This window comes from Candoia aspera, chromosome 13, assembly GCF_035149785.1.
Source record: "Candoia aspera isolate rCanAsp1 chromosome 13, rCanAsp1.hap2, whole genome shotgun sequence".
Lineage (NCBI taxonomy): Eukaryota > Metazoa > Chordata > Lepidosauria > Squamata > Boidae > Candoia > Candoia aspera.
This window is the reverse complement of record NC_086165.1, coordinates 10888240-10914063: the sequence shown is the minus strand read 5'-3', so window position 1 is coordinate 10914063 and position 25824 is coordinate 10888240. Positions and strand designations below refer to the sequence as shown.

Here is a 25824-nt window from a genome sequence, read left to right as displayed (position 1 = left end):
CGGCGTTTGTCCGTAGACACTTCCTCCGTGGTCATATGGCCGGCATGACTACACGGAACGGTGTTACCTGCCCACCGAAGCAGTACCTATTAATCTACTCACATTTGCATGTTTTCAAACTGCTAGGTTGGCAGGAGCTGGGACTAGCAATGGGAGCTCACCCCGTCACACGGATTCAAACCGCCGACCTTCCAGTCGGCAAGCTCAGCGGATTAATCCGCAGCACCACTGTTAATGTTTGGAAGAGAGACCTCTAGGAAATAACAAGAGTGGGTAGTAAGGGGGAAAAACACTCCTGGAATAAAGCAATAGCAAATCACTTCCTTATTTTTGTCACAAAATCTATATAGACTTTGCTACTAGTATACAAATGCAGCCAACATTGCCAACTTACTTCTAGTTGGAGTCAAACATGTTCTTTTAAATAGGTGGAAAACAAGTGGTTCTTTCTTCAAAAACTGTGCATGTGCCAAGGATGCCCTAAATCTCTGCCATAAAGCTATTAGGAATTGCAGAAGAATAGAGGGGTGGGAATGCTAATTCAAACATGCAAGCTCAGCTCCAGGCAGATTGTCCTGCACCTGCCCCTTCAGCTGGTGGGTGATGTGGGGGGTACAATGATCAGGGTAAACTTAAGTGGAACTATATAAGCCCAATGACTTATTCAGCAATTCTAGAAGCTGTAGCAGAAAGGGACTTGATCAGTTGAAAAAGAGCACTCTGAAGCCAGGGTAAAAGCAGCATATGAAGTACTGTTGCTATTGAAATTGGTTCTCTGAGCATATGCAATCTGCTAGGATAGAGCTAGTGTCAGAAATGATGCACAAGGAGAACTTGCATGAGCATAGTCCCTCTCTGTTACTTGTTAAACAAACCATCTTTTTCCCAAATTTGTCTTGAAGCCTGGGGAAAAAAAGATACAGCTGCTTTAACGAGCCAACTCACTAAAGCAGCTGCATTTTTAAAACCACACTTAAAGCGGCAGTGTCTGTGCACAGTCACTTGCACCTCTGTAGTGGCCCCTCTTAAGCAGAGCTGTCAGACAAACCCTTAAGAATGTCTTTGCTGCTCCATTCCTAGAGTGTGCTAGGTTGAAACTCAGTAGACTTGTGACTCAATATTGTATGAACCAAGGTGATTGGATTCAATCAATAAACATAGGTTTAAGAAACTGTAGGTTAGCATTCTGTGCAGACATAGTCTTCCTGTAGTTCTCAGTAATAACAAAACAGTATATTCACTGTTGGCATGATGTGGCAAAATGTCTGGGATGGCTGTGTTGGTCTTTGGTAATCATTTCCCAACCAAGATCGAAAGGTCCTACTTCCCTGTTTTGCTTTTAATACCCCCCATCCAGGGATTTAAAAAGAAAAATCCAGTGGCACAGTTGAGATTGACCCCACCTCAGACAGGGTTGGGGAAATGTGTCCACCACCCATTCTGGCAACCTTTTTATTCACCTGTGTAGTTGCAAACTGAAATAAGTACAGAATGGGATTAGAGAGACAATTGGGGGGTGTTAATTAACAAGCGTTTGGACAACAGTGGGAAAGTTAATTGCCTGGAGGAGTGAGGTGGGAGAGCTGCCTTCTTGAATTTTTTTAAAGATCACCCCCCCCACACCCCCAAACACTCTTGGAGTAAGTCCCAAACAAAATTGATTCTATTTGGAGAAAGAGGGATCCCCCTCCTTCCCATGAAACTTTGAAGCAAGCTCTTGAGAAGTGCTATGAAAGACAGAAGTCTTTTATTTTCAGTAGTGCTATTTTGCTCCAACTTGGGAGCCATTCTTTGCAACACCCCACCCAGAGTTTTGAAGTGGGCAATTCATCTTCCTAGTCCACCTTCTCTTCCAGCTTGGCTTTCATGAAGAACTCGGGGTTGCAGACGCAGCGATATGCAAACAGCTGGGGGAGGACTCCATGTATCACATTAAGAATGAGAAACCACATCTTCCCTTCATCGGGGACTCTGTAGATGTAGGGTGTTCTAGCATGTATGGAAGCACCAATGTGTGAGAATTGAGCCTGGAAAACAGAAGGAACAAATTTGAGTTGTCACTTCTGTAGGAAGTGCTCACCTTCCCCATAACCACTGGATACATTTACATATTTCCTTCAACCAGAGATCCACAACCCATGGCTCCTGAAAATCCCAGAGCCCCCCCCCAAGTGCCACCTAATGGCCTTTTTAATGAGACAAAAAGGGGCGAGGTATATCTGAGAAACTGTTTCCTTTACTTCATATTATTTAATTCAGTTGAAGCGTAAGTTACATTTAGCTTAACCCCCACCCACTTCTTTGTTCTGGACCCATGCACTTTGGGGGACCGGGGCGTGTGGCGACCCTCCAGCATACCCCTCCCAAATTTAAATGGCAGTCCCTAGTCCCAAAATAATTACACATACTGCCTCCAAGCCACGATCCCCTCCAGCTGTGGCTTCGTCAACCAGTTAACCCTGATCAAGCAAACCATTAAGTGTGAATCAAAACTGATTGGGGTTAACCACCAGCCTAAGAATGAGTCAACCCATACTATGGCTAGTTCAACATGTACCCCATTTTCCATTAACCTTGTTATTTTAAGCACAGCCTCAATCAAGGTTAGTACATAATGGAGTGTCCTATTATTCTCTGAGAACCAGAATGTTTTGGAAAGGATCCATGCCTCTGTATCAGTTCTTGGCATATAATCAGGACACCCACTACAGCTTTCCTGCTTTGAACCTTGACACAATGGTATGTAGCGTTTCCCGAGTACTCGACCTGATCTGCTGCTCGATAAAAGTTAAGGTGAAAAATAGAGTAATTTGCTGTTTCCTTTGCTCAGGGCAAGGCTTTAGTTTAGGAGTTATTTTGTTCTCTTGTCCTTAGAGAAGGTGCAGCTGACTGGGCTTTCTGAAGCACAGTAAATTTACGTCTAAGGTTATGCACAAAAGAGGTTGTCTGCCAAGCCAAAGAATATTTTTAGCATAAACAAACATGTAAAGATAGAAGCAACTGGGACTGCTTGGGATTGTGTCTTGTCCTTTGTCTCCCATCTGTTATCCTCTATTTCAAGCAATGGTTCATTTGTAGGTTAGCAACGTTGTGCCCAAATTCATGATCCCAGACGGTGGTCGGCAGAGGAAGGGCTGATCCGATCATGCTCCAGAGAACTTATGGGAAAGGTGGGCCAGTGCGGATCAGTGAGAAGGCCCAAACATTGCTCTGTATCACGTGATGAGAGGACGATGGCAGGGTGTGGGAAAGTATTCTGAAATCTTTGTGTTACAAGAAAGGTATGTCTCGTTGTTTAAGCTAAGTGGCCGTGGTGATCCGAAGGCATCCTGCTATTAGAAAACGACAGCACAGGATCTTCTTGGTGGTGGCCCCATAATTGTAGAATTCCTCTCCAAGAAAATTTGCCGGCTCTCCTGTTTCTCTAATTGAGGCAGACGTTGAAACTGCTTGGTAAGGTAGTTTATTTTTTATTTCCTTCTTTTTTTAACTGTGTCTTATAAAAAATATTGTTGATATAGTCGGGTTTGAATTCTAGGCTTTTTTTCCTGCCATAAACCACCTTGGATTTTTTTTTTTTTTTAAATTTGGTGAGATAAAGAAGTAAATAAACAAATAACTCCTTTTTGGAGGAAGAATCACCTGTAAGAACCCCACCCGGATAAGTATAGAGGATCAGAGCCCTAGATGGTAAAGAATGCAAGCCCAGAAAACTACCTGGTGAGGCTATTTATGTAGCAGTAGGAGTTCTCCTTGTGAGTAGCACACTTAGGAATCCTGTGGATTAATCGCATCTGGGCTGAAGGTGTGGCTGATGGAAGAGTATCCTGAAATTGTTCCTGGTATGTTCTTCTGGCTGTTTCTTAGGTGGGGTTTTGCAGATGGTCCTTCTACCACTGCTGAATTCAGAACCTTGAACTCAGTGGGGCAGAGAAGCTAGCTAGTTCCATTGCTGATCCGGCTACCTGCTTTCTTTAATCTTGCTCTGTCTTTAGCTTCCATAACAAGCCCTTCATCCGTGCTGAATAGATACTGGGTGGGGCTTTGTACGAAGCAGGATAATATCTCCAGTGGCAACAGTGTTTGGCCTGTGTAGTAACAGCATTCAGATTTCCCCATGTGCAAACAGCAGCAAAAGAATTTGAATAGGTAGCTTTATCCCTTCTGAACAGTGATTGAACAATGCATTTGTTATACTAAGCTAGGAGGACCGTGTTCATACAGCATGCTAACTCAACCATCTTTATTTGATTAACACAGTTGCCTGAGTTCATGCAACCCATTTTAATCAGGAATGAAGCACACTGGCTGGGTTTGAGCAAGTCTGTGAGCCCCAAAATAGCTAACCACATCATTTTAGGTTAGTAGGTTGATCAAGGCCAGCCTCGGTGGTTAACTTAGTTTTGGCTTAAGCACAATGTGCGAAGCCAGCCATTGCAGTTGGCAAGCCATGCTTAATGGATTGGTGTGGTGTGTGAGCCCAGATGATGATGATGATTTTATCCCACTGTTTATATATTTTAGCCAACTCAAGGCAGCAGCCATACCTAATATTCCTGCCTCCTATTTTCACCACAAAACCTGTGAGGTGGGTTGGGCTAAAAGAGAGAAGGACTGGCCCAAATTCATGCAGTTGGTTTTCATGACTAAGGGGGGCCTAGAAATCACCGCTTCCTGCTTTCTAGGCCAGCACCTTCCCCGTGACACCAAACGGTGCTTTATTCAGTAAACCATAGCTGAGGACCATCTGTGTTCTAGTTCATAGCTACTTGTTCCCTTTTGAATGTGGAAGCGGTACAGAGGAAAACCATGCCTTCAATGTGGGATCACTAAAAATGTTCCGGCATTACCTGGGCTAGTCCTCCAGCATGAATAAGAGTTAAATCAGGCATCCAGGAGCATCCGGGTACAAGCAGACCATACAGTGAAATTATGTAGTATGGCACAGAGTAGAACATGTAGGCCAACATCTGCATATTAGAAGAGAAATGAATTGGTCTTTGTACCTTCAAAACAGCAGCCATTTGTTTATGTGTCAAAACCTAGCCTCCTTGTACAATTTTGTAAATGAGGTGGGGTGACTGTCAAAGCCTCATCTGGAAATGCCCAAAGACCTGATTTGTACAATATGTTAAGCCAGTGTTTTTCAAACTTGGCAATTTTAAGATGTGTGGACTTCAACTCCCAAAATTCCCCAGCAAGAATGCTTTAAGATGTATACTTTGTGCTGGCTGGGGAATTCTAGGAACTGAAGTCCACACATCTTAAAATTGCCAGGTTTGAAAAACATTGTGCTAAGCTATCATGTGATTTGTCTGGTTATGGCTTGACACACTGTAAGAACCAACCTGATTTGGAAACCAGGATTTATGTATTTGTATATGATACTATATGAACCCAGGTTAAAACTATTGCTTAGGGCAGCCATGTTTTGCCCTACATTATTACATCCTGTTGAAAGTCACTCTGAGGGTCATTCAATTGAAGGGCAGAGGATAAATCTTTCAAATGAATAGAATAAATGATGAATGGAAAAGCCTGCTGGATTAAATCAATCTGCTTCTGCTTCAGCAAAGTCACTCTTAGTTTTAATTCTGGCCTCTGCAAGTAAGCAAAACTTATTCCTGGCTACAAATTCTCAATCTCCCTCAAGTTAGATAAGACTTCTTGATTTCAGACCGTACTAGTAAAACTTAAGCAGAAACAGAAAAACAGCCGTTTAGGGAAAAATTGACCTTACAGTTTTTTCCCCTCTTCAGAACCATCATCTAGCTTCACGCATCATGCTAAGCCACCATTTTTAAATTATAGTTAGTGCTGTGTTTAAACCAGACTACTATAACCTAAGCCATAAATCATGGTTTATGAACCATAATGATTGGGTACACATATCTTGTCAAGCCATAGTTGATTTTTTTTAATTAGTGCAAAATATGAACCCTGCTATTAAGGCTTGAAAATCATGATTTGGATGTTGTACAAATCCAACCAATAAGGTCTTAGTCTAAAAACATGTTGATAATTAGCAGGGTTTGTCAAATCAGGCATCACACCTTAGGCTAAACCATGCTTGCTGAAGAAACTGCCTTTGTTGGGTTCATATGGCATGCATAATCCCCAGTTTCCAATCCCAACATTGACAGTAGGTTCACACAGAACTCTAAATCATAACTCTATCACCTCGATTCTGGCTTAGCGTCGTGAATTAACCCAATTATTCTGCCTTACTGAACCGTGTAAACAGAGCCACCAAAGGTTGTGTGTGAATCACAGTGCAAATGTCCCAGTTGGGTCACCTGAAGCTTTGGATAGGCAGCAGGATCCTTGAGGTATGGCTCGTGAAGCTGGCTGTAAAGTCGACACAGTTCACCTGGACAGTCCAAAACAATCTAAAGAAAATTTGCATAATATTTGGGTCATAATTTCAGTGCAATAAACTACAGGTTAGGAAATCTCTGGTTTGAATTTTGTTCAACTGCCAGATATCTCCCTAGATATGGGAGGAAGAGAAAACAGCTTGGAGCCTACGATGATGCCAAAATGGCATACTGTGACATTACATGATGAACTCCACCCTTCTGGACTTGCGATGCACCTCTGCACACAAATACATAAGAGGTGGACTTTGTGATGCATGTCTTCTCACAATTTGCCCCCCTGTGGATGCCCATGCCTGGAACTTCAGCTTTCTTGCCCCTGTGCTAAAGTATGAATATAGCTACAAACTTAGAAATATGCTTTTTAATTCAAATCTAAACCTTTCCACACAACACATTACAAGAGTATGGTCTTTTTTTAAAAGAAACTTACCATGCCCCTGAATAGGCAAAACCCAGTTGCAAAAATGAAATATGAAGCCAAGAGAAAGTCAGTCGGTCTTCTCAGAAGATTCTTCTTGTGGACTCTTTTAATGATCTGCAACGGGGATGGCAAGCCCTGTTAGTGGTTTGCACCAAAAGCAACAAAGTGCTTTGTAGCATCTCTACAAAACAATATGCTTTGTATGCCAGATGTTTTTATGAGGTGCCTTGCATCTGCAATATAATGGTACTTTCTAAGCAGGCCCAAAGTGTCAAAAAGAAACAGAAAAACAATGCATAGGCTCAATTCACACAACCTGCCAAAATCATGTGGTCAGTTTAGTTTGGGCTTAGTGCCCTGGGGGACCTCAATCATTTGCTTTTTAAACCATGATTTATGGTTTAGTGTGACCTATCAACCCAATTGTGATGTTACAATTTAATAATTGTGCAAATTCATCCAATTATGCCTAATTCCATAAATCACAGTGAACGAGCTATGAATTAGCATGTTGTAGGAGCACAGCTAAAGGTCTCTTTTTCTCCCCCCACCCAAAAAAAAAAAAATCCTGGAGAAAAGTATTTCTCAAAAAACACAAAACAGTTTCCTGACTGCGTCTGACATAGAAAATGTCTGGAGTCAAGCCAACGTGAATAATTGCATTGCCATTTATTGAAGCTCTAACAAGAAGAAGACACAAAAACCAAAGCAAAAGGTAAACCACAAGTAAAAACATGCATCCCCTTCCATCGAAAAGATTTGGCAGCGTGAGATTATTTTAAGAAGCCTTCTTCAACTGTGGAGCTAGAGTTGGAAACCAAGTTAGGTTAATCATAGGCTTGCTTTGCCGTTTTGGCCTCCTTTCAAAACTAAGCCAATCAATATTCATTTCCTCTTAGTGCTCTCTGAGCCTTGTTGTTTTCTCGCAGATGTTGCATTGCCAGGCCAGGCAACGTCTTCAGTGCAAAGAGGGAGTGGGGTTTGCGCTGAGGATGTTGCCTAGCCTGGCAATGAAACGTCTGCGAGAAAACAACAAGGCTCAGAGGGCACCAAGGACTCCACACTTCAACCCTGAGCTACAAATACTCTCTTTGATTAATTTCCCCTTAAGACGAGATGTTGCTTATGGTCAGAACGTTCTAAGATCCTCTATACATGACAAGGCTGTGATTCTATGCACACTGAACATAGGGAGAGTAAACATGCAAAATTTCTTCTGCAAGGGTGACATATGTTAGGTTTGTAACAGGTATGTCGAGTCCAGGCCTTCTGAATTGCAATGTGATTTATTTGTTTTTGGCTTAGTGCTAGAAGATGAAGCCAGCCACTGTGTCTTGCAAACCATGGCTTGTGAGAGGTCAACTCAGTCTTTGGCTCTGTTCACACATGCTAAGGCATGATTTGTTTAATCATGGTGTAGACCATCAAGCCCAATTGGCTGGACTTGCACAGTATACAAAACCTTAAATCATGGAGTTAAAAAAAAAAAGATGGCTTTCTTGCAAGACTCAGAAACTTGTAGTAACTACCAGGAGAGTGGCCTATATCTCAGTCATCCCACAGGGAAGAGCAGTTATGGTGTGCAAGGTGTGCTGCACACGCTACGCCAAAAGCACAATAAACTGTGATGGGTGAACATCTTGTGAGAATCTAGCCTTTAGCTACGGAATGTGTTTCTGCAGGGTGGTTTCTCCCACTGCCCCCCTTCTTGCTATTTCTTAGTCTCTTCCTGGACTGCAAAAAGCAAACAGACCCTGGGAAAGCCAACTCCTGTTTGGCGGGCATGGCACATGGCTGTAGCAGCTCAACGTCTGTGAGACTTTTGAGTAATTGGGCCATTTCCCATGTGCTTCGAAAGGCAGAGATGACAGCTCTTTTGACTGAAAAATGATTGCTATGTCAGGCCTCTGCCAACTGGGGGGAGGGGAGGGCGAGGCAGATCAGCCAAAAGACTTAGCCAAGGGAGCTTGGGCAACCCTTATGGGCTCTGGAGTGCATGGCTGTGTAACACCAAGGTTGCTTATAACTTGGCAGCCGTTCCTCCGAGTCCAGTGAGCTGAAATGATACCGAATGCAGTCATGCAGAAGGAGGAAGCAAGGGGTGACCTTTAGGAAGCAAGAAAGAAGCTTGTCTGCTCCTGGAGAAGGATCCATTTCTCCACTATACTTCTCTGGCATCCTGGGACCCAAAGTTTTCCATCACTTCCAAGCGGCATGGCTAATAGGACTTGTCATGGAGACATTTCTGGAAGGCTACGGAGCTAGCTGAGAAGTTTCATTTTACAAGCATGCAAGGTATACTAACTAAGGCAGTCCAAAGTCCTATAGAAGTTCCACCATCCTTTGAAGTCTTTTTTTAAACTGATGCCACATGACCATGGAAGTGTCTACGGACAAACGCTGGCTCTTCAGCTTTGAAACGGAGATGAGCACCGCCCCCTAGAGTCGGACACGACTGGACTTAATGTCAAGGGAAACCTTTACCTTTACCTTACATCAGATCTACAATATTATTCACTTCATACCCTGACTGGTTTTACACATGCTTAATCAGATTGTGTAGAATAAACGGCAGCTGGTTGGGTTCATACAAGCTAAGCTGTTGAGCATGGTTTATTAACCATGACAGCTAGGGTCACATAATATTTTAAATCCAAGCTCTATTGGCTTAGCACATGTGGGTAGAAGTGCCTATTAGCATAGCTGTTAATTGGTGTGTTAAAATTAGTTAATTTACTTTAAGCTAGCTTTTAGTTTTTGCCACCCAGTGCCGTCTGGATGTTTTGAATGACAATTCACTTGGCTTGGTAAGTACATAATATACTGCACATTGGGTTCTCATATTGCACTAAGCCATGGCTTGATTTAACTATAGTTGATCAAATAATCCACAAAGAAACCACACTGTGATGCTCAGGCTCCTTCCCAAGTACTGCATCCAGATCTGGGTACCACAGTTCAAGAAGGATTCTGGCAAATTGTGACAAGTTCAGAAAATGGGGATCGAGACGATCAGGGACTATTTTGAAATTCAACCATTTTTCCTCCTCATTTCCATAATGACAGTAGTAAGAAGAATACCTTTGTTGGGAAATTGGCAGCTGCTGGAGGTTGATTATAGATTTTGAAACCAGCCCATATTGGGAGACAAATGTATGGTACACTTAACAAAGATACAGGACAAACTCTTGTTCCATATTTTCCTATTCAGCAACAGTGAAAACAAGAATTAAAGATTGTCAATGAGAGGTTGTACAGCCAATCCTTTGCATGTCTACTCAGAAGAAAATCACAGTGAATCCAATGCAGCTTACTGATTTTGTCTGCATGACAAGTTTAGCTGTGTTGATTTGAATCTGGTTTATTCAGGTAAACCACTTTCAACGTTTCACACAATGCATTCAGTCATGAGCGAAGCACCCTAGCTAGGCTCGCATATCAGACTAGGCGAAAATAAGATTAATCATGAAGACCCAGCCACTTTCATGTAAATGTGCATGATCTCCAGATGTTCTGTCTTGAGAACCGTAGCCGTTGTGTTCAAGCACATCTGGAGGGAGCTAGGCACCTCCTTTGACTGGATGCTCTCCAGATGTGTTAGGTTACAATTCTCAAAATTCCCAGCCAACATGACCAATTCCATACCAGTTCATATTTATTCAAGGGATGGGCACAAATGGGGGAAAGACACCTCAAATGTTCTACTTTGTTTTGTGTTTTCCCCCTAGGAGGCACAAAATATAAATCTCAATATATTTCAGGTACAAGACAAAATTCTATGCTGCAATTTATTTTTGGTTTACTATAACTCACTAAGAAATTGTTATTTTTAGTTTGGCTGCAGGAGCTCAAGTCCTAGAGATTTCATACAGTTTTCTTGGAACATAAGGGATTAGCCACTGCCTTGTTTGAGGATGCATTTTTTACTTTTGTGCAATCCTAGGCTCACCCAGTAGTCTCCCATCTAAGCACTAAACAGATCTAAAGCTGTTTAGCTTTTGAGATTGGCCAAAGTTAACTAGATGCTCCCAACCTGCTGTATGATGCAATATAATATACTGCATTTTATTGGTAACCACTGATCTTGTTGCCTTGAAAATGCAAGACACTGAAAAGAGGTCAGTGATTGTTGCCCCAAAGCAAAGTGCATTCTTGATGTTTCCTTACCCACAATATTTCCAGGGACAAAAACAATTATACTCATTGTGATGGATCCCAGCCAATACAAGCCAATAGTCCGATAATTTTCCCTGCAAGAGAAATAGAAAGCCCTGCTTTCAAATACCATTTATGATCCAGGTTCTCTTACTGGAGGTACATTCAGACAAACTATATGTGCCTATATATTTATAGTCATTGAATGTATTAATTGCTGCTTATGCTACATCACTGGGTAATCTGATTGCATTCATTTTAAACATAACTGGGTGAATTTCTAAAATATTCAGCCATATAGGCCGGAGGAGACAACAAGTAAAGAGGTGTTTGCAATGTGAAGAAAAAAATCCCACCTAAATGTGAATAGCGTCACATTGGCTGGAGACACACATCATCCATAATGTAGTTTGTTGGGTTTAGGTGCTGAAGCATGGCCAAGAAGACTTGGGTTCAAGTTTAGCTTTAGCCACAGAAGGTCATTGGAAGAACCATCTCTCAGCCCTACCTACATCACAGGGATGTTTTTGTGAAGATGACTGGAGGAAGAATGCTGTCTATTTTAAACTCTTAGAGGAAAAGCAGGTTATAAATCTAATAAAAAACATGAGCTGTTAATTTGTGCCTCATCAAAACTGAGCTAATACACTATACCGTAATAGGGTCTGACGTCTGCTTCATATGCTAAACTAACTCAGTTGATCCTTACATGTTCAAACAAGCCAATAACATTGCTTAGCTTGATAGGTAAATAACGGTCCAATGATACTCCAGATTACAAATTAATCTGGAATTAATTTAGAAATTAGAAGACATACACACTCACACAAGATGCCTATGCATCTCAGCATTAAATTTTAAAAGCAAGAACAGCCCCAAACAAATGGCTAAAGAGCTTTTCTCAACATCCATGTTTCTGACAGAATATATTTCATACACTGGTTCTTTGTCCTTTTCTGTTCTTTGTCACTGTTACCATGTATTTAGTTGGAGGAAGGTTTTCTTTTGAATAAAGAAAAACAGCATTTTATTTCCTGTCTGCCGGGAAGGCAGCAGCACATAGAATTTTTGGAAAGGCATGAAAGGTAACCCCAGGGTACCCCCAAAATGTCATGCTTGCTTACTCCCAGGCGATTGCTGCCACCATCAGGAGATACATCAGATAATGGACTGAGCCATCCCAATAGCAAATCATGTGGCCATAAGCAGTGTTCAGATAAGGTTCACCCTATGGAAACAAGCATACAAGTAACTGAATGACCAAGAAGATAAGGCTAACGTTGCTGTTTCAGCTGAAACGAAAAGGCTAGCTGAGTTCAACTCCGAACTGGCTCTCATGATTTATACAACTAGGGTTTAACCCACTTTCCTAGATTTGTACAACCCCTAGAGTAATATGCAGATCCAGCTTAGTTTAATCTCGTAGACTAAAAAGTGGTTGGCAAGTCTGGCATTCGGTGTGTCATGTGGTTGCAGATGAAGATTAAAAAAAAACTAATCTCAGCTTTAAATCTCATGAAGCTTGTTCAAGGCCATCAGGGCCTGCTAAACATGCTATCAACAGGCTAAGCCATGGTTAACAACCCAATAACAGGATTGCCAACATGTTCAATTGTAAACTGACCACATTGGGCTCACACAGTGCTCTGAGCTACAAACTAGCTCTCTCTTTATCCTCATGTGAACCCAGCTGCTCTCTCTTAGCTTAATCTAACTTCCTGAGTGATGGTAATGGGGAAAAAAAGGCATTTTGTATCTGGAAGAACCCCCAAGACCATTCAGATCAACGTGGGGGGAAAACAAGAATAGAAATGAATACAAAGGAAATGAAGCATGCTAATGGCCTTCTGCAAACCATAGCTTGAGAGCTGTGTGTTGCTCCAGATAAAATATAAGAATGTTATTTAGTTCATGTACTATCACCTTTGGACAAAGGTCTCTGCAAAGGGAGGAAATACCTATGTCGGCAAGGTTTTTTGGCCTTTCCTGACTCATAACTTCACCGTAGCATCTCACACATCCAGACTGAAAGCCTCAAACTTGCGAACAGGAAGGATATCACAAAATCAGAGGAATGTTCAAACAATACATGATCTTTAATGGATTTAGGATCCCACCACAAGAAAGAGTTGTGCACTTTCTGATCTCTTCCAATGAAAGATAAATTATAGAAGTCAAGTGTTCTTTCCAGCAACCTTTCCTAATATCCTAAGCCTGCAGCTCCAAGCATCTGCAGCTAGCAGAGAATGCTGTTTGCTTCCCGAAAGTAAAACTCAGCACGCATTGGCAAGCCTCCAGCATACCAGCATCAAGGATGCAGAAGTGAACAATCTTTTGCAAGCATAGAACCTTGCTGCTTTCCACTCAAGTATTCCAGGAGAGGTCCCAGGTTCCTACCCACTTCCTCCACTTGTAATGACGTGTAATTATTTACCTCTTTCAAGTAATAAGTCATGAATCCATCAATTATCCCATCATGTTCAAGCCCAATGATTAGATTCACGATGCTGGTGAAAGCGAATACAGCGTAAACTACAGCAAAACCAGGGAAGAAAAGAAGGCACATTTTTAATTACAAGAGAAGCAACTAAGAATCACAGGGCATCTTCAGGACTATCAATCCTATTATTGTACAGATTGTTTTTATGCAACTGCCTGGCCTCGTTCACGGACTTTTCCAGGATTCAGATCATCATCCTTCTCCATTTGCAAGCCTCTTATCTTCTATCCTTTTCTTGCAGGGGTGGGGGTGGAGTTAAAAATGGAATAAAGCTTTTTCTACCAACGGATTGAGCTAGCTGACTTTATGCATTGCATTAAGCCCGAATTGTTTTTATTATAATTGTTTTGAAGTAGCTGTCAGGCCCTGGCTTGTGCTTCATGCTAAATCGTCAGGGGTGGTATCACAAATTGCACCAAGTCAAAAATAAATGAACTACATTATGGGTTAGTGCTGCATTTGAATGAGGCCAGTGTCTAAGCCCCAGATTTACCACAACTTGTTCTTGTATCAGGAAACCTTAATTTCTCAAATCGAAGATGAGTAAAGGCACAACAGCTGTCTTCACACAACATACCAAACCAGGTCTGGTGAAGATCTAAAGTTTATTATTCATGACATTGTGCAAACCCAGACAATGAATGAATTCAGTCCTATGCATTGTACAAATAATGCAAACGAGGCACTAAAGCATAGTTTGGCTTGTCGGATATTGGCTTCATGTTATTAGTTTATGGCTTAGCATGTCATGCAAATTCAGCCAATTGCCGTTAGTTCAATTAACTGTAGTTAAACCATGGTTTGGTACAGTGTGATTTGAATTATACATTAGCTAGCAATTAGATGCTCCAGTTTATTTTTTTCTGCAACACACCAATACCTACCATAGAAAAGTGGATCGCTTGGTGGTCTCCTTTTCACCAGAAATCGAGCTGCCAAGCCCACTAAGACCAGAATCAACAATCCAGCTACTACAATGACCCAAGAGCTACAGGAATTAAAAACAGAAGTGAGAAACCAAAAGAGGGGGAAAAAATAGACCTCAACAGATTTTTTCTTCAATTCCTCAAATAAAACCAATGCAGAAAGAGAAATCTTCACCTGGTGTTTTATTTCCCTTCAAATTAGGCATTTCAGAGCATCCTAACAGGCATGGATAATAATCATTGATAGCTCCTTGGTGAGAATCTGGAACAGTGAATAAGTTTCCCTGCCGGACAAATTTTGCTGCTCTTTGGCAGCGCAGGATACAAACATAAGGAGCCTCTGATATTTATGACAAGGGCCAGAACAAATAAGGAGAACCAGCTTTTTCCTTTTTCTTTGACAAATGCAGTTTAGCATTCTGTGGGTCAGCCGTTTAAGGAACCATGCAGCTTCAGTGGGAAACCTCCTTGCTAGTCATTTCCTTTTCCCCCTCAAAATACAAAAGATGTAGCCACAAAAACAATGCTGTTGAATTTGTTGTCATATTTTGCTGGCTTAATTAAGATAAGGGGACCAGGCTTTGAGGAGACTTAGTTGCCGTTTGCTGAGATGCTCAAGCAGACAGCTTGCCATCCTCTGACAAAGCCAGATGTGTTTGTGCTGTGTTCCAACACAGCCCAAGGCCTGGTTTGAACGATGCCCCAACCCAGCAGCTTGAGTTGGCCATAAACCCTGTTTAAGCAAACTGTGACTTCATGTGATGAATGAGCTCTCTAAGAGCAAAACTACAGTATATTAAGGCAGATATATTTGTCACATTAAGGATTTGTGTATAGATAAGAGATGAGATATGGGAAGAAGAGCTCATTTGTATTTTAAGAGAAGGGGATAACTTACTAAAATTGTTCATACTTGTGACGAAGGGGGAAGTAATTTCTTTACATATTTCTCTCCTTTTAACTATATTCTTATTTTTTTCTTTTCTATTTTTTAACTTCTTTTCTGCACTTTCTATTTTTCCTTTTTACTCTTGTTTTTCTTCAGCAAAGGATCGTTACCTTGTCGTGGTGCTGGAGCTTGAGCACCTCAGTGATGCCATGAGCTAAACCGTGAAGGGCCACCCAAGACGGGAAGGTCATGACAGAGAGGTCAGGCTAAATGCGATCCCTGGGGAAGGTAATGGCAACCCACCCCAGTATTCTTGCTGTGAAAACTAAATGGATCAGTCCAACCAGAGATATGTCGGTATACCATCAGAAGATGAGACCCCCAGGTCAGAGGATGGTCAAAATGCTACTGGGGAGGAACAGAGGATGAGTTCAACTAGCCCCAGACGTGATGACGCAGCTAGCTCAAAGCCAAAAGGACGGCTAGCGGCCGACGGTGCTGGTGGTGAACGGCGAAGCCGATGTTCTAAGGATCAACACACCATCGGAACCTGGAATGTAAGATCTATGAGCCAGGGCAAATTGGATGTGGTTATTGGTGAGATGTCAAGATTAAAGATAGACATTCTGGGCGTCAGTGAACTGAAATGGACTGGAATGGGCCACTTCACATCAAATGACCACCAGATCTACTACTGTGGACAAGAGGACCACAGAAGAAATGGAGTAGCCTTCATAATTAATCGTAAAGTGGCTAAAGCAGTGCTTGGATACAATCCAAAAAACGACAGAATGATCTCAATTCGAATTCAGGGCAAGCCATCTAACATCACAGTGATCCAAATATACGCCCCAACCACAAATGCTGAAGAAGCTAAAGTAGAGCAGTTCTATGAGGATCTGCAGCACCTACTGGACAACACACCTAAAAGAGATGTTATTTTCATCACAGGAGACTGGAATGCTAAGGTGGGCAGTCAAATGACACCTGGAATTACAGGTAAGCATGGCCTGGGAGAACAAAATGAAGCTGGACATAGGCTGATAGAATTTTGCCAAGACAACTCACTCTGCATAACAAACACTCTCTTCCAACAACCTAAGAGACGGCTTTATACATGGACTTCACCAGATGGACAACACCGAAATCAGATTGACTACATCCTTTGCAGCCAAAGGTGGCGGACATCTGTACAGTCGGTAAAAACAAGACCTGGAGCTGACTGTAGTTCCGATCACGAACTTCTTCTTGCACAATTTAGGATCAGACTAAAGAGATTAGGGAAGACCCACAGATCAGCTAGATATGAGCTCACTAATATTCCTAAGGAATATGCAGTGGAGGTGAAGAATCGATTTAAGGGACTGGACTTAGTAGATAGGGTCCCGGAAGAACTCTGGACAGAAGTTCGCAGCATTGTTCAGGAGGCGGCAACAAAATACATCCCAAAGAAAGAGAAAACCAAGAAGGCAAAATGGCTGTCTGCTGAGACACTAGAAGTAGCCCAAGAAAGAAGGAAAGCAAAAGGCAACAGTGATAGGGGGAGATATGCCCAATTAAATGCACAATTCCAGAGGTTAGCCAGAAGAGATAAGGAATTATTTTTAAACAAGCAATGCGCGGAAGTGGAAGAAGACAATAGAATAGGAAGGACAAGAGACCTCTTCCAGAAAATTAGAAACATTGGAGGTAAATTCCAGGCCAAAATGGGTATGATCAAAAACAAAGATGGCAAGGACCTAACAGAAGAAGAAGAGATCAAGAAAAGGTGGCAAGAATATACAGAAGACCTGTATAGGAAGGATAACAATACCGGGGATAGCTTTGACGGTGTGGTCAGTGAGCTAGAGCCAGACATCCTGAAGAGTGAGGTTGAGTGGGCCTTAAGAAGCATTGCTAATAAGAAGGCAGCAGGAGACGACGGCATCCCAGCTGAACTGTTCAAAATCTTGCAAGATGATGCTGTCAAGGTAATGCATGCTATATGCCAGCAAATTTGGAAAACACAACAATGGCCATCAGATTGGAAAAAATCAACTTATATCCTCATACCAAAAAAGGGAAACACTAAAAATGTTCAAACTATTGAACAGTGGCAGTCATTTCACATGCCAGTAAGGTAATGCTCAAGATCCTTCAAGGTAGACTTCAGCAGTTCATGGAGCGAGAATTGCCAGATGTACAAGCTGGGTTTAGAAAAGGCAGAGGAATTAGAGACCAAATTGCCAATATCCGCTGGATAATGGAAAAAGCCAGGGAGTTTCAGAAAAACATCTATTTCTGTTTTATTGACTATTCTAAAGCCTTTGACTGTGTGGACCATAACAAATTGTGGCAAGTTCTTAGTAGTATGGGGATACCAAGTCATCTTGTATGCCTCCTGAAGAATCTGTATAACAACCAAGTAGCAACAGTAAGAACAGACCATGGAACAACGGACTGGTTTAAGATTGGGAAAGGAGTACGGCAGGGCTGTATACTCTCACCCTACCTATTCAACTTGTATGCAGAACACATCATGCGACAAGCTGGGCTTGAGGAATCCAAGGCTGGAGTTAAAATCTCTGGAAGAAACATTAACAATCTCAGATATGCAGATGATACCACTTTGATGGCTGAAAGTGAAGAGGAACTGAGGAGCCTTATGATGAAGGTGAAAGAAGAAAGTGCAAAAGCTGGCTTGCAGCTAAACCTCAAAAAACCAAGATTATGGCAACCAGCTTGATTGATAACTGGCAAATAGAGGGAGAAAATGTAGAAGCAGGGAAAGACTTTGTATTCCTAGGTGCGAAGATTACTGCAGATGCTGACTGCAGTCAGGAAATCAGAAGACGCTTAATCCTTGGGAGAAGAGCAATGACAAATCTCGATAAAATAGTTAAGAGCAGAGACATCACACTGACAACAAAGGCCCGCATAGTTAAAGCAATGGTGTTCCCCGTAGTAACATATGGCTGCGAGAGCTGGACCATAAGGAAGGCTGAGAGAAGGAAGATAGATGCTTTTGAACTGTGGTGTTGGAGGAAAATTCTGAGAGTGCCTTGGACTGCAAGAAGATCCAACCAGTCCATCCTCCAGGAAATAAAGCCAGACTGCTCACTTGAGGGAATTATATTAAAGGCAAAACTGAAATACTTTGGCCACATGATGAGAAGACAGGATACCCTGGAGAAGATGCTGATGCTAGGGAGAGTGGAAGGCAAAAGGAAGAGGGGCCGACCAAAGGCAAGATGGATGGATGATATTCTAGAGGTGATGGACTTGTCCCTGGGGGAGCTGGGGGTGTCGACGACCGACAGGAAGCTCTGGCGTGGGCTGGTCCATGAAGTCACGAAGAGTCAGAAGCGACTAAACGAATAAACAACAACAACTCTTTTTTTTAGTTCATTTAGTTTTTATTTTTTTAGTTGTAATGTTTAATACGATTATTATAAGAGCTGTTCACGGTAAAAAAAAAAAAAAAAAGACATATATTTGTCGTGGCTATCAGCACTGGGCCAACCGTTTCCAAACTTCAGTTCCTGCAGCAAAGTTCGCTCCCCCTTCCAACCACAGAGTTGAGGATGAGGAAGGATATTGCTAACGATTATCTTTTGTGTTTCTGAATGTTTAGCACCCTTCTGTTGCAATTTGCTGCTGAGATACATGGAGGGAGCAAGCAAAAGGAGAAGAAACAGCTTATGATCTCTGACTGTCAGCTTTGGCTACGAGATCTAGTGTGGTGTAGTAGTTAAAGGGCTGGACTATGAGCAAGGACAGAGCCGGCTTGGTGTGGTGGTGAAGGCACCAGGCTAGAAACCGGGAGACCATGAGTTCTAGTCCCGCCTTGGGCGCAAAGCCAGCTGGGTGACCTTGGGCCAGTCCCCCTCTCTCAGGCAACGGCAAACCACTTCTGAAATTTTGCCAAGAAAACTGCAGGGACTTGTCTAGGCAGTTGCCAGGAATCAAGACTGACTTTAAGGGACACACACACACACAAAATTAAAGGACAACTTCCTTCACAATTACATTTTTAAAAACTGGGATTGGGTTAGTGCTTACGAACCTGCATTGCTTCCAGCCTTCCCTCCTAACTGGACATGAAAATAGAGTCTATATGCAGAATACTGGACATTCCTGTCTTCTTATGTACATGTTCATGTGCATGGGTAAAATTCCTTTCTCTAAATGAAGGGAGGAGAGACAGTTTGGTGCAGTGGTGAAGGCATCAGGCTAGAAACCTGGAGTCCATGACTTCTAGTCCCACCTTGGGCACAAAGCTAGCTGGGTGACCTTGGACCAGTCACTTTCTCTCAGCCGTAGGAAGCAGGCAATGGCAAACCACTTCTGAAATCTCACCAAGAAGACTGCAGGGACTATTCCAGACAGTCACCAGGAGTCAAAAACTGACTCGAAGGCACAAAAAAAAAAATTAGCAGGGAGGCCCAGGTTCCAGTCTCTCCTCTGCCATCTGTGCCCAGTGAGTGATGTTAGGATAGTCTCTTTCTCTCTCTCAATTACTTTACAGCAGTGTTTCCCAACCTTAGCAACTTTAAGATAGGTGGAATTCAACTCCCAGAATTCCCCAGCCAGCCTTGAGAAAAGCTGCTTTACAGGGTTTTGATGGGGGAAAATTGGAGGAGGGAAAGGAATGACCAGTAGAGAAAAAGAGGGATTTACATCAAGCAAATAAATAAACTAAGTAAATACAAGCAGATGTCCAGGGATGCTGATCCTGACTGCGAGTTGCTCTCTTCCCACCCTCCTTGCTGAGTGAGGGACGATGGGCTCCAGAGAGAAAGCATTTGCATTCAAGCCAAGCCTGCCTCTTCTCTCTTGACAAATGAACCTCTGGCATTTCCTCTGGAGAAAGCAGCTGCTGGCTATTGTTCCCCTTTCTGCAGAATGTCAGCACAGGCAGGCAGCCGAGGGCAGGGCGGTTTCTAAAAATACCTGCCTGGCTTATGCAAGTAGCCAAAGGCCCGGCTTCCTGCTCTCACTCCCCGCCCGGCCCTCCCCAGGGCAGCTTTTGTGCCACCACATCGACAACAGCCTGTTCAGCATGTCCCCCTTTATATAACCTGAAACACAATACCCACAACCTCAAGGTGTTTTTCGAGGGGCAAAGGACATTGAGTGGCAAGACAGCCAGCTGGATGCACAAAATGTGCGGGGAGGGTGATAGAGATACCTGTCCCAAACTGGTGCCTTGCTGATATACTGGGCAAAACCCAGATTCAGGAAGGCCAAGATTGGAAGTGTTTTCTTTGCAAGATGTTTCACTGTTTGGTAGGGAATTTACAGCATGACCCTATGCCTTTCTACGATCCCCTCAAACTAAGTTTGTGGCTGGCTGGGGAATTCTGAGAGTTGAAGTCCACACATCTTCAAGCTGCCAAGGTTGAGAAACACTGGTCTAGTTAGTGCAGTTAATTTATAACTTAAGTTGTGTTTTATTTTGTTTTTTGCCAATGCAGGAATACAGTTCTTTTAATCAAGGATTAATTAGCCCTGAGTTAACCTGTTGTTCCCCAGGAATTTTATTAGGTTTGGGATGTAGTAAACACAGGAGCTCTGCTTTGTACAACCTGGTTTATGACAGCGTTGTATGTGAACTCGGCCATTTTGGGCTTACTCAAACACCGTCAAATGTTCTGTGTGTGAATTTATAAATTGGTCTTGTTCCAAAATTTGGCTGCAGTCTCTATCTTGTTCTAAAGTGGTTGGTTTGATTTGAATTCAGCATGCTAGGTGAACTCAGCCATGCTTTAGGGTAAACCACAATCTGGCCCAGTCTGGCCAACAAACCATGGTGAATAAAAATAATGGCTTATGCTCAATTTGAAAACAACCACGGGCAGGCCTGGGCAGCCTATGGTGCTCTATTGTGGCATTTGGTGAAGGACAAGCGGCTGAGGCTGGGGAAGAGAAGCATGGAATTTGAATGGCCGTGATGCTGTTCACTTTATTCAAGCCCCTCTCCCCCCAAAGAACGAATCTAAAACTCCAGCAAACCCACACTCATCCCCAAGCAGACCTGATCGAATCCAAGGTGCTTTATTCTCAAGGCACCATGCAGACGACAGCAGCCTCACAGCTGGATCGGCTGGATCCGTGTTGGCACAGAAGCAATGCCCAGCGGGTGCAAATGTGGCTTCCTGCAAGCCCGCCTTGAATTCTCCCCACTCCTGCAAAACGCCTCCCGCCCGGTCTTTGGGATGGATCTCTCCGGGCGGGCGGACCAGAGAGACGGGGGCTGCTTCCCTACAACCCCGGCACCCTGCGAGTTTTTCTACCTGGGACCAAGCTCGAGCTCTCGCCCCCCTCCATCCCATGTTCGTTGCCACTTCTGCGCCTTCTTTCCGCGCCTTCGCCGCCGCAAGCACCGTTCCCACATTACGCCTGCCCAGCTTCGCGGCGCGCACGTGGGAAAACGCTGCCCGGGCGCCGCGTCGGCTCCTGCCCCCTAGCTCACCTGCCGGTGGCAGCCGAAGCGTTGAAGAGGTAAGTGACGGGGATGGCGCAGAGGGACAATACGAAGACGCCGGTGGCAGCCGAGGCGCTCATCCCAGCAGCCGGCCCGCTTCCTCCTCCTCGTCTGGCCTCGGCTGGGGCTCGGGGGGACTAGACGGGCGGCATTCCGTTCCAGACTCCGGGCGCTCCGGCGCTGCGCTTCACGGCTGCCTCGTCGGCCGCTCCATGCGCTCCGGGTTGGCAGGCTCTGCAGGCTGCCGGGCGTCGCGGCTGGCAGCCGGGCCGACCGATGCGCGGGGGCTCGCGCCTAGTTCCCCAGCCCTCCCGCGAAGCTGGCGCGCCCTTGTGCGCTTGCTGGTGCCGCTGGTGGAGCGGAGCGAGCGCCCAAAGGCTCCCATGGCCGGAGAGACGCCGCCTCCCGCCGCCGCTCTTGCTGCTCCCCCCGGTCGGATCAGGCCAAAGCGGGCGGGTTTGCTGGGGTCCCTCCTCCTCCTCAACCCCCGTCCAGCGGGTTTCTGGGCGGGCATGGCTATGTTTAGGCAACCCGGAGAGGAAGCCTGGCAGAGGCAGCGTAGGGAGCCTGTGCTGAGTCAGACGGTTGCGCGGCCAGCAGTAACTCCCTTGCCGAGGTTTCCGACAAGACCCTCCAGATGCTGGGGTTCGGACCTGGGATCCTGAGCAAAACCCTCTCTGGGACCCATCTTCTCCTCTGCCATCTTCTCATTCGTCCCATCTCATCACTGGCCACTGGTTTCTTTCTCAGGTCCAATCCAGCTGTTTCCCAGAGGTGGAGGCTACCAGTGTTCCTTGTCCAGGAGAAAGATAATAGCAAGGCGGAGCAAGGGATGAGAACCCACCTGCTTTGGGTCCACTCCCACCCCTTTGGAGGCCTGGGGCAATATCTAGCCAACCCTGGTTGATCTCTGAAAGCTATGCAGGGCCTGGTGGGCCATTCAGAAATCCCAGAGGCTTTAGACTAGAGTGGAAGATCAAAAAACGTTCCAGAAGAAAGCAGTGGCAAACCACTTCAGAACTGCTGCTCCAAAAACAATGTGGCTATGTTCATCAAGTCCCCAGCAGTCAAGTTCAATCCAATGGAGATGTTCCATTATTCTTCATAGAGAAACAAGCATAATATCAGCATTGCACAGTCTTCAAGAAGACTTCAAAGTCATTTCTTTCCAATTCATATCAAGAAGGATGTATTGCTCCCATTGTCTATAAATGAAGATTTTTTATTGGTGTCATACCAAGGGTTGTGATTTTTAAGTGTTGATATATGCTCGAGATGGAGAGGACAGTGTTCCTGAAAAACCAAGTTAAAAATATCCACTTTCTCCATCCAGGTGTCCTTTAGGCAACTTTGATTTCAGCTCTCACAATTCCCAGCAAAAAGTCTTGCTGAATTCTGGGAACTGTAGTATTATAGAAGATTGTAGTAGGATTCTTGTAGATTCCAACACAACTACAGGAAAAGACTAGCATGGTCTATGAAGGTTTGATTTTCTAAGAAGCTTTCTGAGCACACCACTTGACCAGCTGTTGAGAAGGTCTCCAGCATGTCTGGAAAAGAGATTGTGTTGAGCTTGATTGCAATGATATATGGGATTGATCCTGGGAGACGGGCAAGAGCCACAGCCAGGGGAAGTTGTAAGATTGATGTCAGCCTTGTGGTGTAGTCCAGACAGGAAGCACACCCAGATGAACTAATTCTACTTTATTGTAAGGTCACATTAACAAAATCTTCCAAGTCTGAAAGTACATCTCTCCCCCATCGCCTTTACAGCCCTAGGAAGGGGCTATTTGGAGACATTTGCCCCACCCACATTCCTTCTGCGGGCCCAGCCTGCCTCTTATCTGACTGTTGCCTAGTCTGTGGCTCTTCCCTCTGTCTCCCAAGGTCATCCCCACATACCATTACATCAATCTCTTCTCCAGATCTCTGGACCGAGATCTCTGGATTAGGATGGTTTGATTGCTAAAGGTTTTTTTTTCCCCATGGTTTCAGTACAATACAATCTGCTGGTTAGTGAGCGGAAAAAATGGATTACTTGATTTGTAAATAAATGGATAAAACTTTTTCCCCTCTCCATTTACACTTAACAATGTCACAAACATTTCCTGGCAAACTTTTTTTTTCTATCCTCTCTCCATCTGGTTGTCATTCTCTCTTCCCTGCCCATGACAGGCTTAAGTGATCCTTATCCATGCTGGGTTTCAAGAGCGTTTTCCCCAGTCTTCTGATATCATCCAAGGTCAGCCTCAAAATGAATGGAGTTTGTGTTCACTTTGGAGCACAGCCCATGGCTGAGAACAGCGGCAATAGACGCAGGACAGGGATGAGAAATGGAGACAGCAAATTTATTTTGATCTAGTTTTCTCAGAAACCAATTCAGGCATCAACTAAGCAAGATCCAACTCGAGGCCTTGCAGTTCAAAGGGGACACTCAAATGTTTGTTTGTTTGTTTGTTTTAATTTGTTACAATTTTATTATGATTTCACCTAGGAAAGGCTATTCACTGGCTGGTTATGCATCTTGGCAGCATTCTTTTTTTAAAAAAAAAATGTTGTTCAGTCGCTTCTGACTCTTCGTGACTTCGTGACTAGGTTGAACATTCTTTAGTGTTTCCCTTTTTTGGTATGGGGATATAAGTTGATTTTTTCCAATCGGATGGCCATTCTTGTGTTTTCCAAATTTGCTGGCATATAGCATGCATTACCTTGACAGCATCATCTTGCAAGATTTTGAACAGTTCAGCTGGGATGCTGTCGTCTCCTGCTGCCTTGTTATTAGCAATGCTTCTTAAGGCCCTAGCTCACTGACCACACCGTCAAAGCTATCCCCGATATTGTTATCCTTCCTATACAGGTCTTCTGTATATTCTTGCCACCTTTTCTTGATCTCTTCTTCTTCTGTTAGGTCCTTGCCATCTTTATTTTTGATCATTCCCATTTTTGCCTGGAATTTACCTCCAATGTTTCTAATTTTCTGGAAGAGGTCTCTTGTCCTTCCTATTCTATTGTCTTCTTCCACTTCCATGCATTGCTTGTTTAAAAATAATTCCTTATCTCTTCTGGCTAGCCTCTGGAATTGTGCATTTAATTGGGCATATCTCCCCCTATCACTGTTGCCTTTTGCTTTCCTTCTTTCTTGGGCTACTTCTAGTGTCTCAGCAGACAGCCATTTTGCCTTCTTGGTTTTCTCTTTCTTTGGGATGTATTTTGTTGCCGCCTCCTGAACAATGTTGCGAACTTCTGTCCAGAGTTCTTCCGGGACCCTATCTACTAAGTCCAGTCCCTTAAATCGATTCTTCACCTCCACTGCTTATTCCTTAGGAATATTAGTGAGCTCATATCTAGCTGATCTGTGGGTCTTCCCTAATCTCTTTAGTCTGATCCTAAATTGTGCAAGAAGAAGTTCGTGATCGGAACTACAGTCAGCTCCAGGTCTTGTTTTTACCGACTGTACAGATGTCCGCCACCTTTGGCTGCAAAGGATGTAGTCAATCTGATTTCGGTGTTGTCCATCTGGTGAAGTATATAAAGTATATAAAGTATATAAAGTATATAAAGCCATCTCTTAGGTTGTTGGAAGAGAGTGTTTGTTATGCAGAGTGAGTTGTCTTGGCAAAATTCTATCAGCCTATGTCCTGCTTCGTTTTGTTCTCCCAGGCCATGCTTACCTGTAATTCGAGGTGTCATTTGACTGCCCACCTTAGCATTCCAGTCTCCTGTGATGAAAATAACATCTCTTTTAGGTGTGTTGTCCAGTAGGTGCTGCAGATCCTCATAGAACTGCTCTACTTCAGCTTCTTCAGCATCTGTGGTTGGGGTGTATATTTGGATCACTGTGAAATTAGATGGCTTGCCCTGAATTCGAATTGAGATCATTCTATCGTTTTTTGGATTATATCCGAGCACTGCTTTAGCCACTTTACTATTAATTATGAAGGCTACTCCATTTCTTCTGTGGTCCTCTTGTCCACAGTAGTAGATCTGGTGGTCATTTGATGTGAAGTGGCCCATTCCAGTCCATTTCAGTTCACTGACGCCCAAAATGTCTATCTTTAATCTTGACATCTCACCAATAACCACATCC

At 43.6% G+C, this 25824-nt stretch overlaps 1 protein-coding gene across 4 annotated transcripts; it reads right to left on the bottom strand.

The window, feature by feature from the left end:
* Positions 1-1730: 1730 nt before the first annotated feature.
* Positions 1731-22179, bottom strand: TM6SF1 (transmembrane 6 superfamily member 1). Of its 4 annotated transcripts, XM_063314442.1 has the most exons (10): positions 21726-22166; positions 14341-14444; positions 13391-13488; positions 12081-12184; positions 10969-11051; positions 9883-10004; positions 6811-6915; positions 6297-6389; positions 4851-4970; positions 1731-2027 (listed from the first exon to the last, which is right to left on the bottom strand). In XM_063314442.1, the coding sequence occupies exons 1-10, from the start codon at positions 21815-21817 to the stop codon at positions 1836-1838; spliced, it is 1113 nt and encodes a 370-aa protein (XP_063170512.1). In that variant the 5' UTR covers positions 21818-22166; the 3' UTR covers positions 1731-1835. The 4 variants fall into 4 exon arrangements, with proteins under 4 accessions (XP_063170512.1, XP_063170513.1, XP_063170514.1 ...); XM_063314443.1 differs by lacking the exon at positions 4851-4970 and having other exon boundaries at positions 21726-22172; XM_063314444.1 differs by lacking the exons at positions 12081-12184; positions 13391-13488; positions 21726-22166.
* Between the last annotated feature and the right edge of the window lie 3645 nt (positions 22180-25824).